The following is a 14,131-nucleotide window of genomic DNA, read 5'->3' on the forward strand; positions in this document are numbered from 1 at the left end:
ACATATAGGGGCACCATCAATTCCTTTCATAATACAAACCAACATAAACTGCAATATAGGGCAGATGTACTGAGTTTTGGAGAGTGATAAAGTGGATGGAGATAAAGTAACAGCCAATCAGCTCCTAACTGTCACTTTTCAAACACAGCCGCTAACATGGAAGTTAGGAGCTGATTGGCCAATACTTTGCTCTACAATTTTGATACACAGAAACAAAGTGGGACACTGACGCACGTTTCGCTATGAGCTTTAGCAAGACTAACCAGAGCCTCAGGAGACGGGGTTCTATTTCCAATAAGGAACCAATCTGGATTTGCCACATCATAGTCAAGACACGGCAGCCTATCAGAATGGGGCCACGTCATTAACACGTCATCAAGGGGAGTGTCACTTAGTATCTAACCAACGTGGTATCGTAATGATACGTATGACAGACAGAATTAGAGTCTCTCTCCATTCGTTACTTTGTTAGAGGATGTATTATATTCTCATAGAACACTGTGTTCCCAGAGAGATGCAATCGAATGCTGAGTAACTAGTAACCTGTGATGGTTTGACTGATTGAATAGTGTGCCCTGGTCACATAGGGATTCTATAGATAAGATTTGTGAACTCCATAAAAATTTGTTGGTAAGTGATATGTTTTTGAAAATAAATGTCATAAAAAATGTAGTCTTTTCTAATTTATTCAATGACTGTTTCATAAAAATGCAGTCTCTTTTCTGATATTTATTCCCATCACCAATATTTCTCAGTACTCAGATTGATGGTAGTTCTTTTATTGGTATGAATACATTTAACAGGTGTGTGGGTTATAAATTATCTACATTATAGGCCTAATTCAGTAAGGATTGCAGTTTCTGCTAAAAAGCAGTTTCTGCGATCAAATAGAGAAAAAATGCCCATCGTAAAAATTGTGAATGCATCGCAATATGCGGGCTGATCGCAAAATCATACGCAATTACCGGAACATCGAAGATGTTTCCTATCTGCGCCAGGCAAGGTCATCCTCAATTTTTGCTAAACAAGAGGCTGGAAGTGGTCATCGCTAACGTCAGAGGCCCTCCTTAAAAATGCCTGGGCACGCCTGCATTTTTTCAGACACACCCAGTAAACGGCGGATTTCCAGCCAGAAACGCTAGCTTCCTGTCACTCAAACAGCAGTACGCAATGCAAACGCTGTGCATTCGCAGTCCTTCGATAATTGGCCCGATTGTGAATCGCAAATTTTGCGATCCAACCTGAATTAGACCCTATATCTATATTATATGAAAATGATATAATATGTGGTGATGACATTGACTTACAATCAATAAATTGTGCAGTAGTCTTAGACACTAGTGATGGCGGTCACGTCTGCCGATGGAAACCCAGTTGGCGGGACAGGCTTCCACTGTCAGTCGCACGGATTTTCCGCACACAGCGGCGGAATCTCGCATTTGCATATAAAAGTAAGTAGATGCGGCAGCTGTACGTAAAAGCGGCCACACATGCGTTCGACGCAGAATAAGCCCCTCTAGTCGCCAGATATGATTCTGTGTTTAATAACAGAACAAAGAAAAAGAACAACTATGTTAAAGTTAAAAAAAATTTCTGGATAGCGTTATATTGTCCCCATTACCGTCAGGTAGCAATTTCCAGAGCTGATAAGGCGGCCTAGTAATCAGTGAGGCACCAATGGCACCTCATGTCTCACTGATGTTACAGGTTCCTAGTAAACGGATAGAAGACAAGCTGAATAGTGTGGGCTCAGGCCACTCAATGCCTGGCCAATGGACAGACGGACGTGCACGCGATCAGAGCGTTACATTGTGTCCGTACTGGAGAACGCTGGCTGAACCTTGCAGTAGATTCCTTTCTTCCAACCTTAAAGCTTCCACTAAGGCAATGTGGGGGTCACTTGTCTTCTCAGGTTTCAAGGTGCAAATCTGAAAAATACAATGTGTTGCATTAGATAATTATAAATAGTTATTAGTACAATAGAATTCCTTTCTCAGTAAGCATGTATATGCAGGACACTGCGGATACAAGTACTGCTGAATGTGATGAAACCACGAATCAGTCCGCACACGCTGAATATCAATCACTGCACAAACTGCCGTCGCTGTCACAGCAATCACTGCAGGAGGTAGTGTGCAGCTGGGCCAGGATGTAGGGGAGGCACGCACCAGCGACACAACCTATGTATGCTCTCACAGGCCCTCCCTGGGTCATCAGCCAATCACAGCACGGCGAGTAACATTCTGAGGAACAGGGGTGGAGAGATCTTAACAAAATATTAAGATTGACGTCCTGTTTTTAGTGGCTATTTGGTGAAGGATGCTACAAAATCGGCTACATCATAAATTTCTGCTAAACAGGAAAGTTTATTGATTAAAGTGCTAGAGATGTGGGACAGGCTTTACCAGAAATATGGCAGTGTTCTTTGGTCAACTTCATTATTAAATTGTACATTTAATAAAAAGGTAAAATAATACCGCAAAAGAGGTAACTGTCCTCTATAACATATCTTCACTTTAACGCAGGGGAAGAGGATAAAATGGAGGACTGAGGACTCGGACAAGGATAGAGGAGATATAAAAGGTTCTGGAAGTAGATTTAAAAGATCACATATATGAAATACACATTGGTGCTTCAGATCTGTATCTGTAATAATTAGTTCATACACTCAAACTAAATCCCATTGACTGAAAAAGAAAACATCATAAAGAGCGCAGTTTATTTGGATGACAGTCATAACTATTGATGTTTGGCTGAAGATACATTGTTCAAGGTGACCGTCACGTCATAAACATGCTGCAACCTTCCATCCCATCCTCTACGCAGGTACCAACGTCAGACCAGCACTCACATTGGGACTATAGATAATAATAACACTGCGGAAACCAAGATGTGACATCACTTCCTATCAGGAGACAAAGATGGCTGCCTCCAACTGCACTGGGTAAGAGGTTTATTCTTTGGATACCCAGAGTTAGATCCCTGATGAAAAGTGGAGCAGAAGACACATAGTGAACTCTCAGGGCTGTAGCTTTCCAATGGCCAATTAGTTTTATTTTTTGGAAGCTAAATTTCATCATTTCTGTGACTCACCGCCTGTAGAACATGGGAGGTCTGTTCTAGTAACTGGAGACAGATCTTTCTCACCAGGTCCAAGCTGTTCCGTTCATTGGACTCGGAAACAAAACTTCCCAGAAGAACCTTTTTCCAGGATTTACTGAAAGGAAAACATTGGGGGATTATATGTGTAACAAGGAGGCGAGTGTTGCACAGGAAGAAGAAACATATGTGGAATGTATTTTTGCCACATTCATTTTCACTGGAAAACAGGTCCCTTAGCCAAGAACTTCCACCCGTCATGCCGCTGCTTAATAAGCAACACGTATTTATATGGATGTTAAATGACCATCATTTTCTCTATTATAGAGTGGGATGATTTCTCTTCTTTAGCAATAATATAAGCAAATTAAAACCAGTAAAACCTGGCGATTTTTATTCTGGGGAACATTTTAAGTGCAGGATTCAGAACATGGGGTCAAAGGTTACCACCACACAACCACCTGTTCACTTATAATTACAGCTCCTCACTACTGGCTGCAGGTTGTACTGAAACACGGATGATAATGAAACAATGGTACACTCCGCATACAGTATACTGATTCAGTAATAGGGCCCCCTCCTTGGGGGACTATTTTATAAGGATACAATGATCAAATGTTTACATGGCCTTAATGAACACATAAAGCAAGTTTTAGGAACAGCTCTGGACCATATTACATACGTACAGGGCCGTTAAGACATCAGCAGAGCCAGGGTACTGAGGGAGGTGTGGCCTACTGAGGGAGCTAAGGCCACACCTCCTCCCAGAAAAATGAACAAATAAATTGATGCCCGACCCCTCCACAGGCCCCTCGCCCAGGTAATTAGCACCCACTACACCCACCACCTCACCCCCACAATGTACCTGCCAGAAAGCAATCTGTTTACTGTTGTACAAGGCCTAACTTGTGATATGTACAATGTAACTTTTAAATAAATCAAATTATATTTAGAAATTAGCCTTTCCAGATGGAAAGTATGGCATACAATTCATCGTCTCCAAGGCACAGTAGCTTGAGAGCAGTAAAGAGTTTCCAGGAGGGTCCGTCCTGTCCGAACGTCAAGTTCCTGAAAAGAGAAACGATTATTAGTCATATAATCTCTCCTGTGCGCACGGTAACGTTACTGAGGGACTTGCTGACAAACACAGTCCACAAACCTTTCACCTGTCACCAAGATATTGTGCAGGCTGCGAATACATTGGCATATCAGATTTAACAAAAAGTTATAAAGTAACAAATACCAAAAGTACCCATATAAAGTAACAATTACCCAAAGTGGGAGACAAATTAACAGAGCATGGTTATCAATGTTCTAACGCCCTGACTAATTATTGGGTTGGTCTAGTCCTGTTACTATTCTGATTGGTTTAGCTCTATGAATGTTCCGATTGGTCAGTCCTGTGAATTTTCTATGTTGTGATTTGCCAGTCCTGTGAATTTTCTAATGTTCTGATTGGCCAGTCCTGTGAAAGTTCCATGTTCTGATTGGCCAGCCTTGTGAATATGCTACAACTCTGGCTACGGGAACTTTTAATCTTATAAACTTCATAGCTGCTACACCAAAAGGTTAATAAATAAATAAAACATTTTTTAAAAAAGAGTTTAAAACCCGAAGAAGACAGCCAAAAACTTACTCTAAGAACCCATTTTCCTTCAGCAGTGACCATTTCTTCTGTAACTGTTTATCCGCAGAGCACACATTGTGAAGGATGACATCTAGAGAGGTTAGAAAAGAAAAAAATGTATTTGAAAAATAATCGTATACTAAAAAGGTGATCCAAAATGTAATTATATTATATTACCATACATGCAGAGTAATGCACACACAGTACTAGGCTATACCAACCTCTTGTCACATAAACACTTCTATGAGGGTTACGGGCTGCCATAAAGCCATACTCCAGCAGGAGGCGCTGGTTGTCATGATGTCCATAGCAGATGAACACTTGGTCATATTTCTTGTACTGGACGTTAGTCCTTATCTCATAGCAGCGCTTCTCCTCACTGAATGCAGCTTCCACCTGGTAAGGAGAGAGAACGTAAATGGAAGCTGGGCCAACTATACATACAGCGGGTATAGTACTTGGCTAGGCATGCACTCTATTAGGTACTGTACATGGGTGTAAGGCCAGTTACACTACCAAGCTATGTACATCTAACGCACAATGGCCCTCATTCCGAGTTGATCGCTAGCTGCCGTTGTTCGCTGCGTAGCGATCATTTAAAAAACCGGCAATGCGCACGCACGCCGTACGGGTACAAAGAGCATCGTTGTTTTGCACTGCTTCTAGCGACGATTCCATTCGCACAGCCGATCGCAGGGAGATTGACAGGAAGTGGGAGTTTATGGGCGTCAACTGACCGTTTTCTGGGAGTGTTTGCAGGGCGGGTGTCTGACGTCAATTCCGGGACCTTTGTCGCAGCAATTATCGCACAGAATAAGTAACTACAGGGCTGGTCTTGTTTTGCACAAAATGTCCACCCACTACTAGGTCCATGGCTATTTCACGCACAGGCTACATAATAGATCATAGGGTTTATTCACACATACAAAGAATGGCGCACCCACCTGATCTCTCCCAATTTCCTTGCAGTATTGTCCTTTACTGAGGACTATTTTGTTACATATGGCTGTGTATTGATACTGTAGGAACCTTTTTACCTATGCTACTCTTATAAATGGGGAACAACGGTTGGTACTGGGATCTCCAATACTGTGGAGCCTTTCTAGCAATAGTTGGAGATTCTTAGCCTCTAGCTTTTTATTTTCATTTTGTTTTTTTCCCCCTATGGTTTGCGTGGCGGTCTTTGCAGCTTGATCTGCCGGCCGCTAAGCCACCCAGACCATACAGCGGGTGGTTACTTAGGTTGTTAGTGTAGTTTAGTTTGGGGCTCCAGGTTTATCATAGTGCAGTGGTTCTCAAACTCGGTCCTCAGGACCCCACACGGTTTATGTTTTCCATGTCACCCAGGAGCTGCACTGTATATCACCAACTGTCACATTTCAAAAATCTACAGGTGACCTGCAAATCATAACCCGTGTGGGGTCCTGAGGACCGAGTTTAAGAACCTGTGTCATAGTGTGAGGTGGTTATACAGGGCGGTATGCGTGTTGGGACGGTTTGTTATTTTTCACATTTAGGGCGAAAGGTGCGAGTTGCTACTGTAGCAGTGTGTAACCGCCGGCAACGGCACCTGATCTCGCACCCTGTGCGGCCCCTTCACATTTTTGCTCGCAACCTTATGGTTCGGAGGTACCGCAAGTGTGGCATACAGCCACACTTACTCGCACCTGTGATTACATCGTGGGTTATTGGATTCCCCCCCTCAGTGTATTTGGTTAGGGTTAGATTTCCTTACTCTATGGTCCCAGCGTTTAGTATGCTTACGGCAGCGTGGCGCTGATGTTTGATTAGCAAGTTGGTGATTGTGTTCTCTCGGGCACATCCGCAGGGGATACGGTCGTTAGGTCGACCACGATAGGTCGACATGCATTAGGTCGACAGGGTAACTAGATCGACATGGTTGTTAGGTCGTCCTGTGCCAGGTCGACAGATCAAAAGGTCGACATGAGTTTTAAAAAAAAAAAATTAAATTTTTGGGATTTTTCCATACTTGATCCACATGGACTATAAGCGGAACAGTAACCTGTGCCGAGCGAAGCGAGGTACCTTGCAGAAGCATGGCGAGCGAAGCGGAGCACTTTATGAAGAAAACGACAGCAAAAAAAATCCAAAAACTCATGTCGACCTTTTCACCTGTCGACCTAGTACAGGTCGACCTAACGCCCATTTCGACCTAACACATGTCGACCTATCATAGTCGACCCAATGAGTGTGTAGCATTAGCCTTTTATATGCTGTATATGTGTAATGGGCAGGACATAATGATGCTGCACTATATACACCAGTACTGGCACGTGTAAGCTCACCAGTCCCCACACAGCTCCTGGCCAGTCTGGGGGTAGAGTACACCAGTAGCCACCACAGCAGCTGGCCGGAAGGTTCTGGGTACGGCCTGTTCAGGGTGTAGGAGGGGCAAAAACAGGACCCCGCCCCAACACAGGGTCTCACCCCTTCCTGCTGGACTGATTCACCTTCTCCCCCCGCCTGTAAGTGGCTACACGTGTCCCAGTGCCTCCACCCTGAGCACTGCGGGACCATCTGGTGGTTCCTGCATCCATTTCCTGGTTACTGCCGCTACTTGTTGTTGAGTCCCGGGATGGCAAGTACCCTGGGGTTGCAGCATATGGAGGAGAGGGTGCAGAGTATGTGGTATATGGCGGGAGCAGTATATGGAGGGGGGTAATGTATATAGGGGGCATTATATGGAGAGGTATGGGAGTACATTGTGTATATAGAGGCAGTATATTGTGGGGGGTGTAGTGTACATAGGGGATGTGTGTGTTCCGGACGGAGCTCGTTATAAATTGCAACTGCCACACCAAAAACCTACCCCTGCCCTCACTCTCCCCCCAGCACAGTCAGATCAGTATCAGGCTGTAACATCTCTCTGTATTATCACTTTCATTTTCAGCACACAAAAGGAGTCATGTGGTCTGTGGGGCAGCCTCTAGTAGCCATCGGTACACATAACAGAGGTGAGGAGCAGAACAGCCTTTTATTATATATAGTGTTCACGCTAGGCTGTTTTAGCACGATTTTTTAAGGGCAAAATCCGCCCTGCCCTTTCTGCGGTACCCTGCTAAAACAGCTGTCCGCTTCCTGCCCTCCCAGTGTGTAAAGATGCCATGCGCATTCACGCTATGGGAGAGCTTGGGGGAAGCCCAGCACCTCCGTTGGTGATGGGCACGCCCCCAACAGTGATGCCTCTGGCCACCCACGACCCCCTGTAGTAACGCCTGTGGGCCGCACTGCCCACTTAAATGGCATTGCATGGCCACGCCCCCTAATTTGCATGGCCGCGGCATGCTCCCGCTGTCTGGCGCCCTGCCCTCTACAATTTCTAGAGGGAACACTAATATAGGATTGAGTGAATACACCGCAGGCTTGAGTGGCGCCTTCTTGGTTTCGCTTTGCGGCCTGGTTCACATTGCGGCTTTGGTTACGGTTTCCCCTGGGCATGATGGGTTTATGCGACTGAGATTTTATCCCACAGCTCTCTGATCCTTTAGGATGTGATCATACCTTGTTCCTCATTTGTTTATCGCTTCCTATGCATTGCTCACCCTGATTTATTGTGCTGTTGTGTTACTGCATAACCATACAAGACTACCTATACGCTAGGTCTATGTGCCCTGTGACGGCATTTTTACTGTATGTCTATCCTGTCTTTTTTGTTGTGTTTTGTATTTTTTTTATTATTATTATGTTGTAAAAAAAACAATAAAAAATACTTGATATATAAAAAAACAAAACATACTGTATACAAGTGACCGCTAATGAATGAATAGGACAGAGTAGCTCGGAGTCCCCTTACATGGATTTATGTGGATTTTTAATGTTTTTTTTTTTTTTTTTTTATAAGGAGCATTTTATAAAACTTCATTTTAAAATGTTGTAAAGGTTTTATTTAGTCATTTGCTAAAACGGTCAGAAGTTCTAGACAACTGGGTCCACTATAATTGAGTCACTGGGGATGCAAAGGCGCTACTTCAGGGGTCCATATGGTTAAATATCCTAGCCCCCAAAGGAAACGTATTTCATTGCATTAGGTCCCAAAGCATAATATGGACATTGCCTGGTTTTATTTATTTAAATTACACAGGCCTCATCGGTAATTTGAGGTGTGGGAACTGTCAATCAATTACAGGTCTTCGCTATTCAGCTGCATGCATGTTTTCTGGAAGTGACTGACTGTTACCTCCTGCTCAGGCCACACATTCTGTAGATTCATTGATTTCAATTAAAGGGCAATTCCAATGGCGTCACTGGGGTTGGTGACACTCGGTGCCATACATACTGTAGTTCCCCATGGGAACGCTGAAGGCGTGGGAGAGGGGGGGGGGGGGGGGGTGGCCTCCCAACATACTCCCGTTTTCATCAGCCGGAAGCGTGACAACAGGGTGTGGTCCGCACAACCCTAGCGACACCAGTGGGCAATTCAGTTGTGTGCAATGTTGGCTCGCGAGGTGCTGAAGCACAATTTACCCCTTATTACAGTAGCCCATCACCAACAAATTTCCTGGATACCTCCATATCTGTCTTTCAGTGTAAACAGCGGTTGCCACAGTAACTACAAATATTTACAATAATGAAACAGGCAGCCATGTGTTTAGCTGTGGTAATACAACTTAAACTGGCCACACACCTTAAGATTATCTGTCCAACCAGCCAACTGGTGGGCTGGTTGGAAAGAAAAGATGTCACTTTTTGGGAGCATATGACAATCAACCATATACTCCCAAAAGCCAGAAATAGACAAAAATGATAACTCAGACAAATAAGTTCAATCAAATGGATTTAATTAAACTGAACTACCGTTTTTGTCTGTTTTCCAGCGTTTGGTAGTAAATGGTCGTCATATGCTCCCATACGTTACAAGATTGTCATGCCAACCAGATGGATGGTTGAACAGATAATCTCTAGGTGCATGGTCGGCTTTATCAATGGTTGGACGTCTACCAGTGACATTACACATGGAGAAATCACACTGCATGGACTAGAAAGCGCCTGCAGGTGCATGGAGTATATGAGGTACCAGTCTGGTACTTAGGAACCTGCCTGGAATCTAAGCCGTTACCTGTACTCCTGGACTGTGGTTCAGCAGGTCTAAGAATGGGGCCAGGGCATAAACGTTCTGCTCCCCAGAGAAGCAGTCCCTCTGCGCATGTTTCATGTACACCGTCCTGGTGTTCACAGTGCCCCAGGCCCACCGCAAAGCATCGTAATAGAAAATGTTCTCTGTGTTCTCTGAAAATAGGGACTGTAGGGACTGGAAAAAGGGCAAAGCTGAGGAGTAGAGCTCATGAACCATTCTCCTCTGCTCTATGGCTCTCTCTTTCACAGGATCAGGCAGAAAGTCCACAGTTTCTGGCTCCCAGTACACAGGGCAGTCATAGGTGCTTGGCAATACGTCTAGATATGGTTGCCATGGCGACCGATCACCCGCATACCGCTCAGTGATTAGGAAAGTGCACAAGGCAAGCAGAGGGGAGATAGGGGAACGCCACCTAGTCATGAACGCAAAACACACTGGATTATTTATCTTAAAAAGGAAAATCAAACACACATCAATCAACACGGAATTCTCAGCAAAATACATTTTACAATATACAATGTATTTTGCAATTAGAAGCAATATGTAAAATGCAGTAATTGTGCCAATTAATGTTAATTAAAAGTGTACAGCCTGGCGATGGTAACAAGGTTACTCTATTTTCAGGTTTAGGATAGAGCATCTCATGTTTAAGTATAGCAATTATTAGTTATTATATTATTCATAGTATGGACATGCAAACAGTGGATCTAGAAAGTATTCACGGCGCTTCACTTTTTCCACATTTTGTTATGTTACAGCCTTATTCCAAAATGGAACAAATACATTTTTTTCCCTCCAAATTCTACACACAATGGCCCTCATTCCGAGTTGATCACTCGCTAGCTGCTTTTAGCAGCAGTGCAAACGCCAGGCCGCCACCCTCTGGGAGTGTATCTTAACTTAGCAGAAGTGCGAACGAAAGGATCGCAGCATTGCTACAAAAAAAGATTGTGCAGTTTCAGAGTAGCTCGAGACTTACTCTGTTTAGTTCCTGTTTTGACGTCACAAACACGCCCTGCGTTCGGCCAGCCACTCCCCCGTTTCCCCAGCCACTCCTGCGTTTTTATCTGACACGCCTGCGTTTTTCAGCACACTCCCGAAAATGGTCAGTTACCTCCCAGAAACACCCCTTTCCTGTCAATCACTCACCGATCAGCAGTGCGACTGAAAAGCGTCGCTAGACCTTGTGTGAAACTGCATCGGCACTGTGGTGGCATGTGTGTCTGCACTGGGGGCATAGCTGGCACTGTGGGGGCATGTGTATCTGCACTGGTGGCATAGCTGGCACTGTGGGGACGTGTATCTGCACTGGGGGTATATCTGGCACTGTAAGGACATGTGTAGCTGGCACTGGGGGGCATATCTGGCACTGTTAGGACATGTGTATCTGCACTTGGGGCATATCTGGCACTGTTAGGACATGTGTATCTGCACTGGGGGCATAGCTGGCACCGGGGCATAGCTGGCACTGTGGAGACGTGTATCTGCACTGGAGGCATATCTGGCACTGTGTCGGCATGTGTATCTGGCTCTGGGGGCATATCTGGCACTGTGGGGACATGTATATCTGGCACTGGGGGGGGGGGCATATCTGGCACTGTGGGGACATGTGTATCTGGCACTGTGGGGACATGTATATCTGGCACTGGGGGCATAGCTGGCAGTGGGGACATGTGTATCTGGCACTGGGGTATAGCTGGCACTGTGGGGGCATGTGTATCTGGTTCTGTGGGGGCATGTGTATCTGGTTCTGTGGGGGCATGTGCATCTGGCACTAGGGGCATAACTGGCACTGTGGGGGCATGTGTATCTGGTTCTGTGGGGGCATGTGTATCTGGCACTGGGGGCACAGCTGGCACTGTGGGGACATGTGTATCTGGCACTGGGGGCAAAGCTGGCACTGTGAGGGCATGTGTATCTGGTTCTGTGGGGCATGTGTATCTGGCACTGGGGGCATATATTTATCTGGCACTGTGGGGACATATGTGTATCCGGCACTGTGGAGGGGGGTATATGTATCTGGCACTGTGGAGGCACCCATTTATTGGCACTTTTATATGTATGCGCCACTGTACTGGGGCATTATATGTATGTGGCACTGTACAACATGACTAAAAACGGGGTTATGACACAAGGTCATACTCCTACAAATGTCAAACCGAAAGGTGCGCGCACAAAAATGGGGTGTGGCTTTGTGAAAACGAGGCCACGCCCCCATTTTTGTGCGCGTGCCGGCTCTTGCCCTTTACTACGGATGTTTTCTGGCTCTTTGCCCCTGACTGGTTGGCCACCCCTGCTGTAGACCATGGATTCACAAACTCCACCATTACAGTCCAGGTTTTAAAGGATATCCATGCTTAAGTCCAGATGGTTAAATTAAATCATCTGAGGTACTAAGGGTGTGATTCAGACCTGATCACTGGGCTGCTAATTTTGCTGTCCTGCGAATAAGTCGCTGCCTACGTGGGGAGTGTATTTTCACTGTGCAAGTGTGCGATTCCATGTGTACGCCAAGCTGCTAAAATTCACTGTGTGCAGTGTGTGCGCAGCCCAGGACTTACTCCTACAGTCCAATCATAACAGGCTGATCGGGGCCGAAGCTTACGTCAGACACCCTCCCTGAAAACGCTTGGGCACGCCTGCGTTTTCCAGAACACTCTCAGTAAACGGTCAGTTGCCACCCACAAATGGCTTCCTCCTGTCAATCACCTTACATACGCCCGTGCAAACGGATTTTTCGCACCATCCCGTCGCTGACCGGCGATCCCTGTTGTTGTTGGCCGACGCGCTTGCGCATTGCGGTGCATACGCATTTAGTACCTGATCACCCGCTGTGCGAAAACGCACAGCAGCGTTCAGATCTGAATTATCCCCCAAGTCACCTGTGCTCAAGTAGGGATATCCTTAAAACCTGGAATTTTTGGAAAACTCTGCAGCAGATATGACAGATTTACTAAGCTTTGGAGAGTGATAAAGTGGACAGAGACAAACTGCCAACCAATCCGCTTCTAGCTGCCATGTTACAGGCTGTGAAAAATGAGGTCTGGTGGGTACACACTGGCCGATATATCGGCCGCTCTCTTGAACGGCCGATCTATCGCGGGTCCATCGGCCAGTGTGTACGGCCGATACGTCTGTGAACTCCATCGTTCACAGTCGTATCGCGTCAGCCCCGCAGCACAGCCGACGGACAATATATCTACTGATATATTGGCGCGTCGCTGTGTGTGTACGGGCGGTCGGCCGACCACCCGTACACATGCTGCGGCGGCCGGCGGTGATTGACAGCTGAACTGGGCGGGCGTCATGACGTCAGTCCCTGATGGATCGGGCAGTGTGTATGCACAGCACACTGTCCGATCCGTCCATAGATATACCTGCCGATCAATTGATTTGCAGATATATCTTCCAGTGTGTAACCACCTTTCGGAGCGGATTGGTTGGTACTTTATCTCTCTCCATTTTATCGCTCCCCAAGGTTTAGTACATCTTCCCCTTTTTAAGTAAATACAGTATTATAAATACTATGGGCCTGATACAGGTGCGATTGTTCTTGTGCTGCTGTTGCTATCTTTTGCCGTACGCAATTGCAATTATATACTAATATGGGCAGAACAAAAAACGACTTGGCGCTCCCCGCTAAATAGAATTCATGCACATATATTAGAAAACTAAAAAAGAACACACAAATCAATAGCAGCTGTTAAAAAAAGGGAGCGTACTCCACCCTTAGAAAGACACACTATAAACACACAGATAACAGCGCTTATTAAAAAGGTGTGTGCTTTTAATACCACAATTAAAAAATTCAACAATTGTTAATAACAAATCTCATCGCAAGTGCCGGTCATTCCTGCAAAGCATTACATTTCAATTCCAAGCCTTAATGATATTATTAGTACGCAAGCTTTTCAAGCACAGCTGGTTAATTAGTCTCTTGACTCTTTAGATGTTATAAAGTAATTTATCCCGGCTCCTGGTCTTCTGAGGAAGCCGCTGAACTTATTAGAGGCGGAGAAACGCGCAAGAGGTCTCCAGTATTCTTGTCCGGTACCGGTCTGAATTTCCACTCACCTGCAGGCATTTGGACCACTGTTTGGACACTCCAGATATGGCACCTTTAATGGGTTAAACAAAGCACCAGGAGCCGGGAGTCACCACTACACTGGACCGAAGGATCAATTTCCAGATCCATGAAGTAGGTTATATACTAATTTAACAGCGTGGATCACTGCTATTTTAAAGTCAATATAATATAAGAAACAGCAAGCTGTACTAACTAACACCGTTTTGAATGCCTGTTGCAACTA

At 45.3% G+C, this 14,131-nt stretch overlaps 1 protein-coding gene across 3 annotated transcripts in view; it reads right to left on the minus strand.

Moving 5' to 3' along the window:
- Positions 1 to 763: 763 nt before the first annotated feature.
- SETD4 (SET domain containing 4) overlaps positions 764 to 14,131 on the minus strand; it is a 51,838-nt gene continuing 38,470 nt past the window's right edge. For all 3 annotated transcript variants that reach the window (XM_063956529.1, XM_063956530.1, XM_063956531.1), the window contains 6 exons: positions 9,804 to 10,233; positions 4,948 to 5,122; positions 4,736 to 4,817; positions 4,087 to 4,167; positions 3,094 to 3,217; positions 764 to 1,928 (listed from right to left, as the gene is read on the minus strand). In XM_063956529.1, coding sequence (XP_063812599.1) covers positions 1,797 to 1,928; positions 3,094 to 3,217; positions 4,087 to 4,167; positions 4,736 to 4,817; positions 4,948 to 5,122; positions 9,804 to 10,233 — 1,024 coding nt within the window. In that variant the 3' untranslated portion in view covers positions 764 to 1,796. The remainder of the gene's footprint in view (positions 1,929 to 3,093; positions 3,218 to 4,086; positions 4,168 to 4,735; positions 4,818 to 4,947; positions 5,123 to 9,803; positions 10,234 to 14,131) is intronic.

The sequence above is a fragment of the Pseudophryne corroboree genome, chromosome 2, assembly GCF_028390025.1.
Source record: "Pseudophryne corroboree isolate aPseCor3 chromosome 2, aPseCor3.hap2, whole genome shotgun sequence".
In the NCBI taxonomy this organism is placed as follows: Eukaryota; Metazoa; Chordata; class Amphibia; order Anura; family Myobatrachidae; genus Pseudophryne; species Pseudophryne corroboree.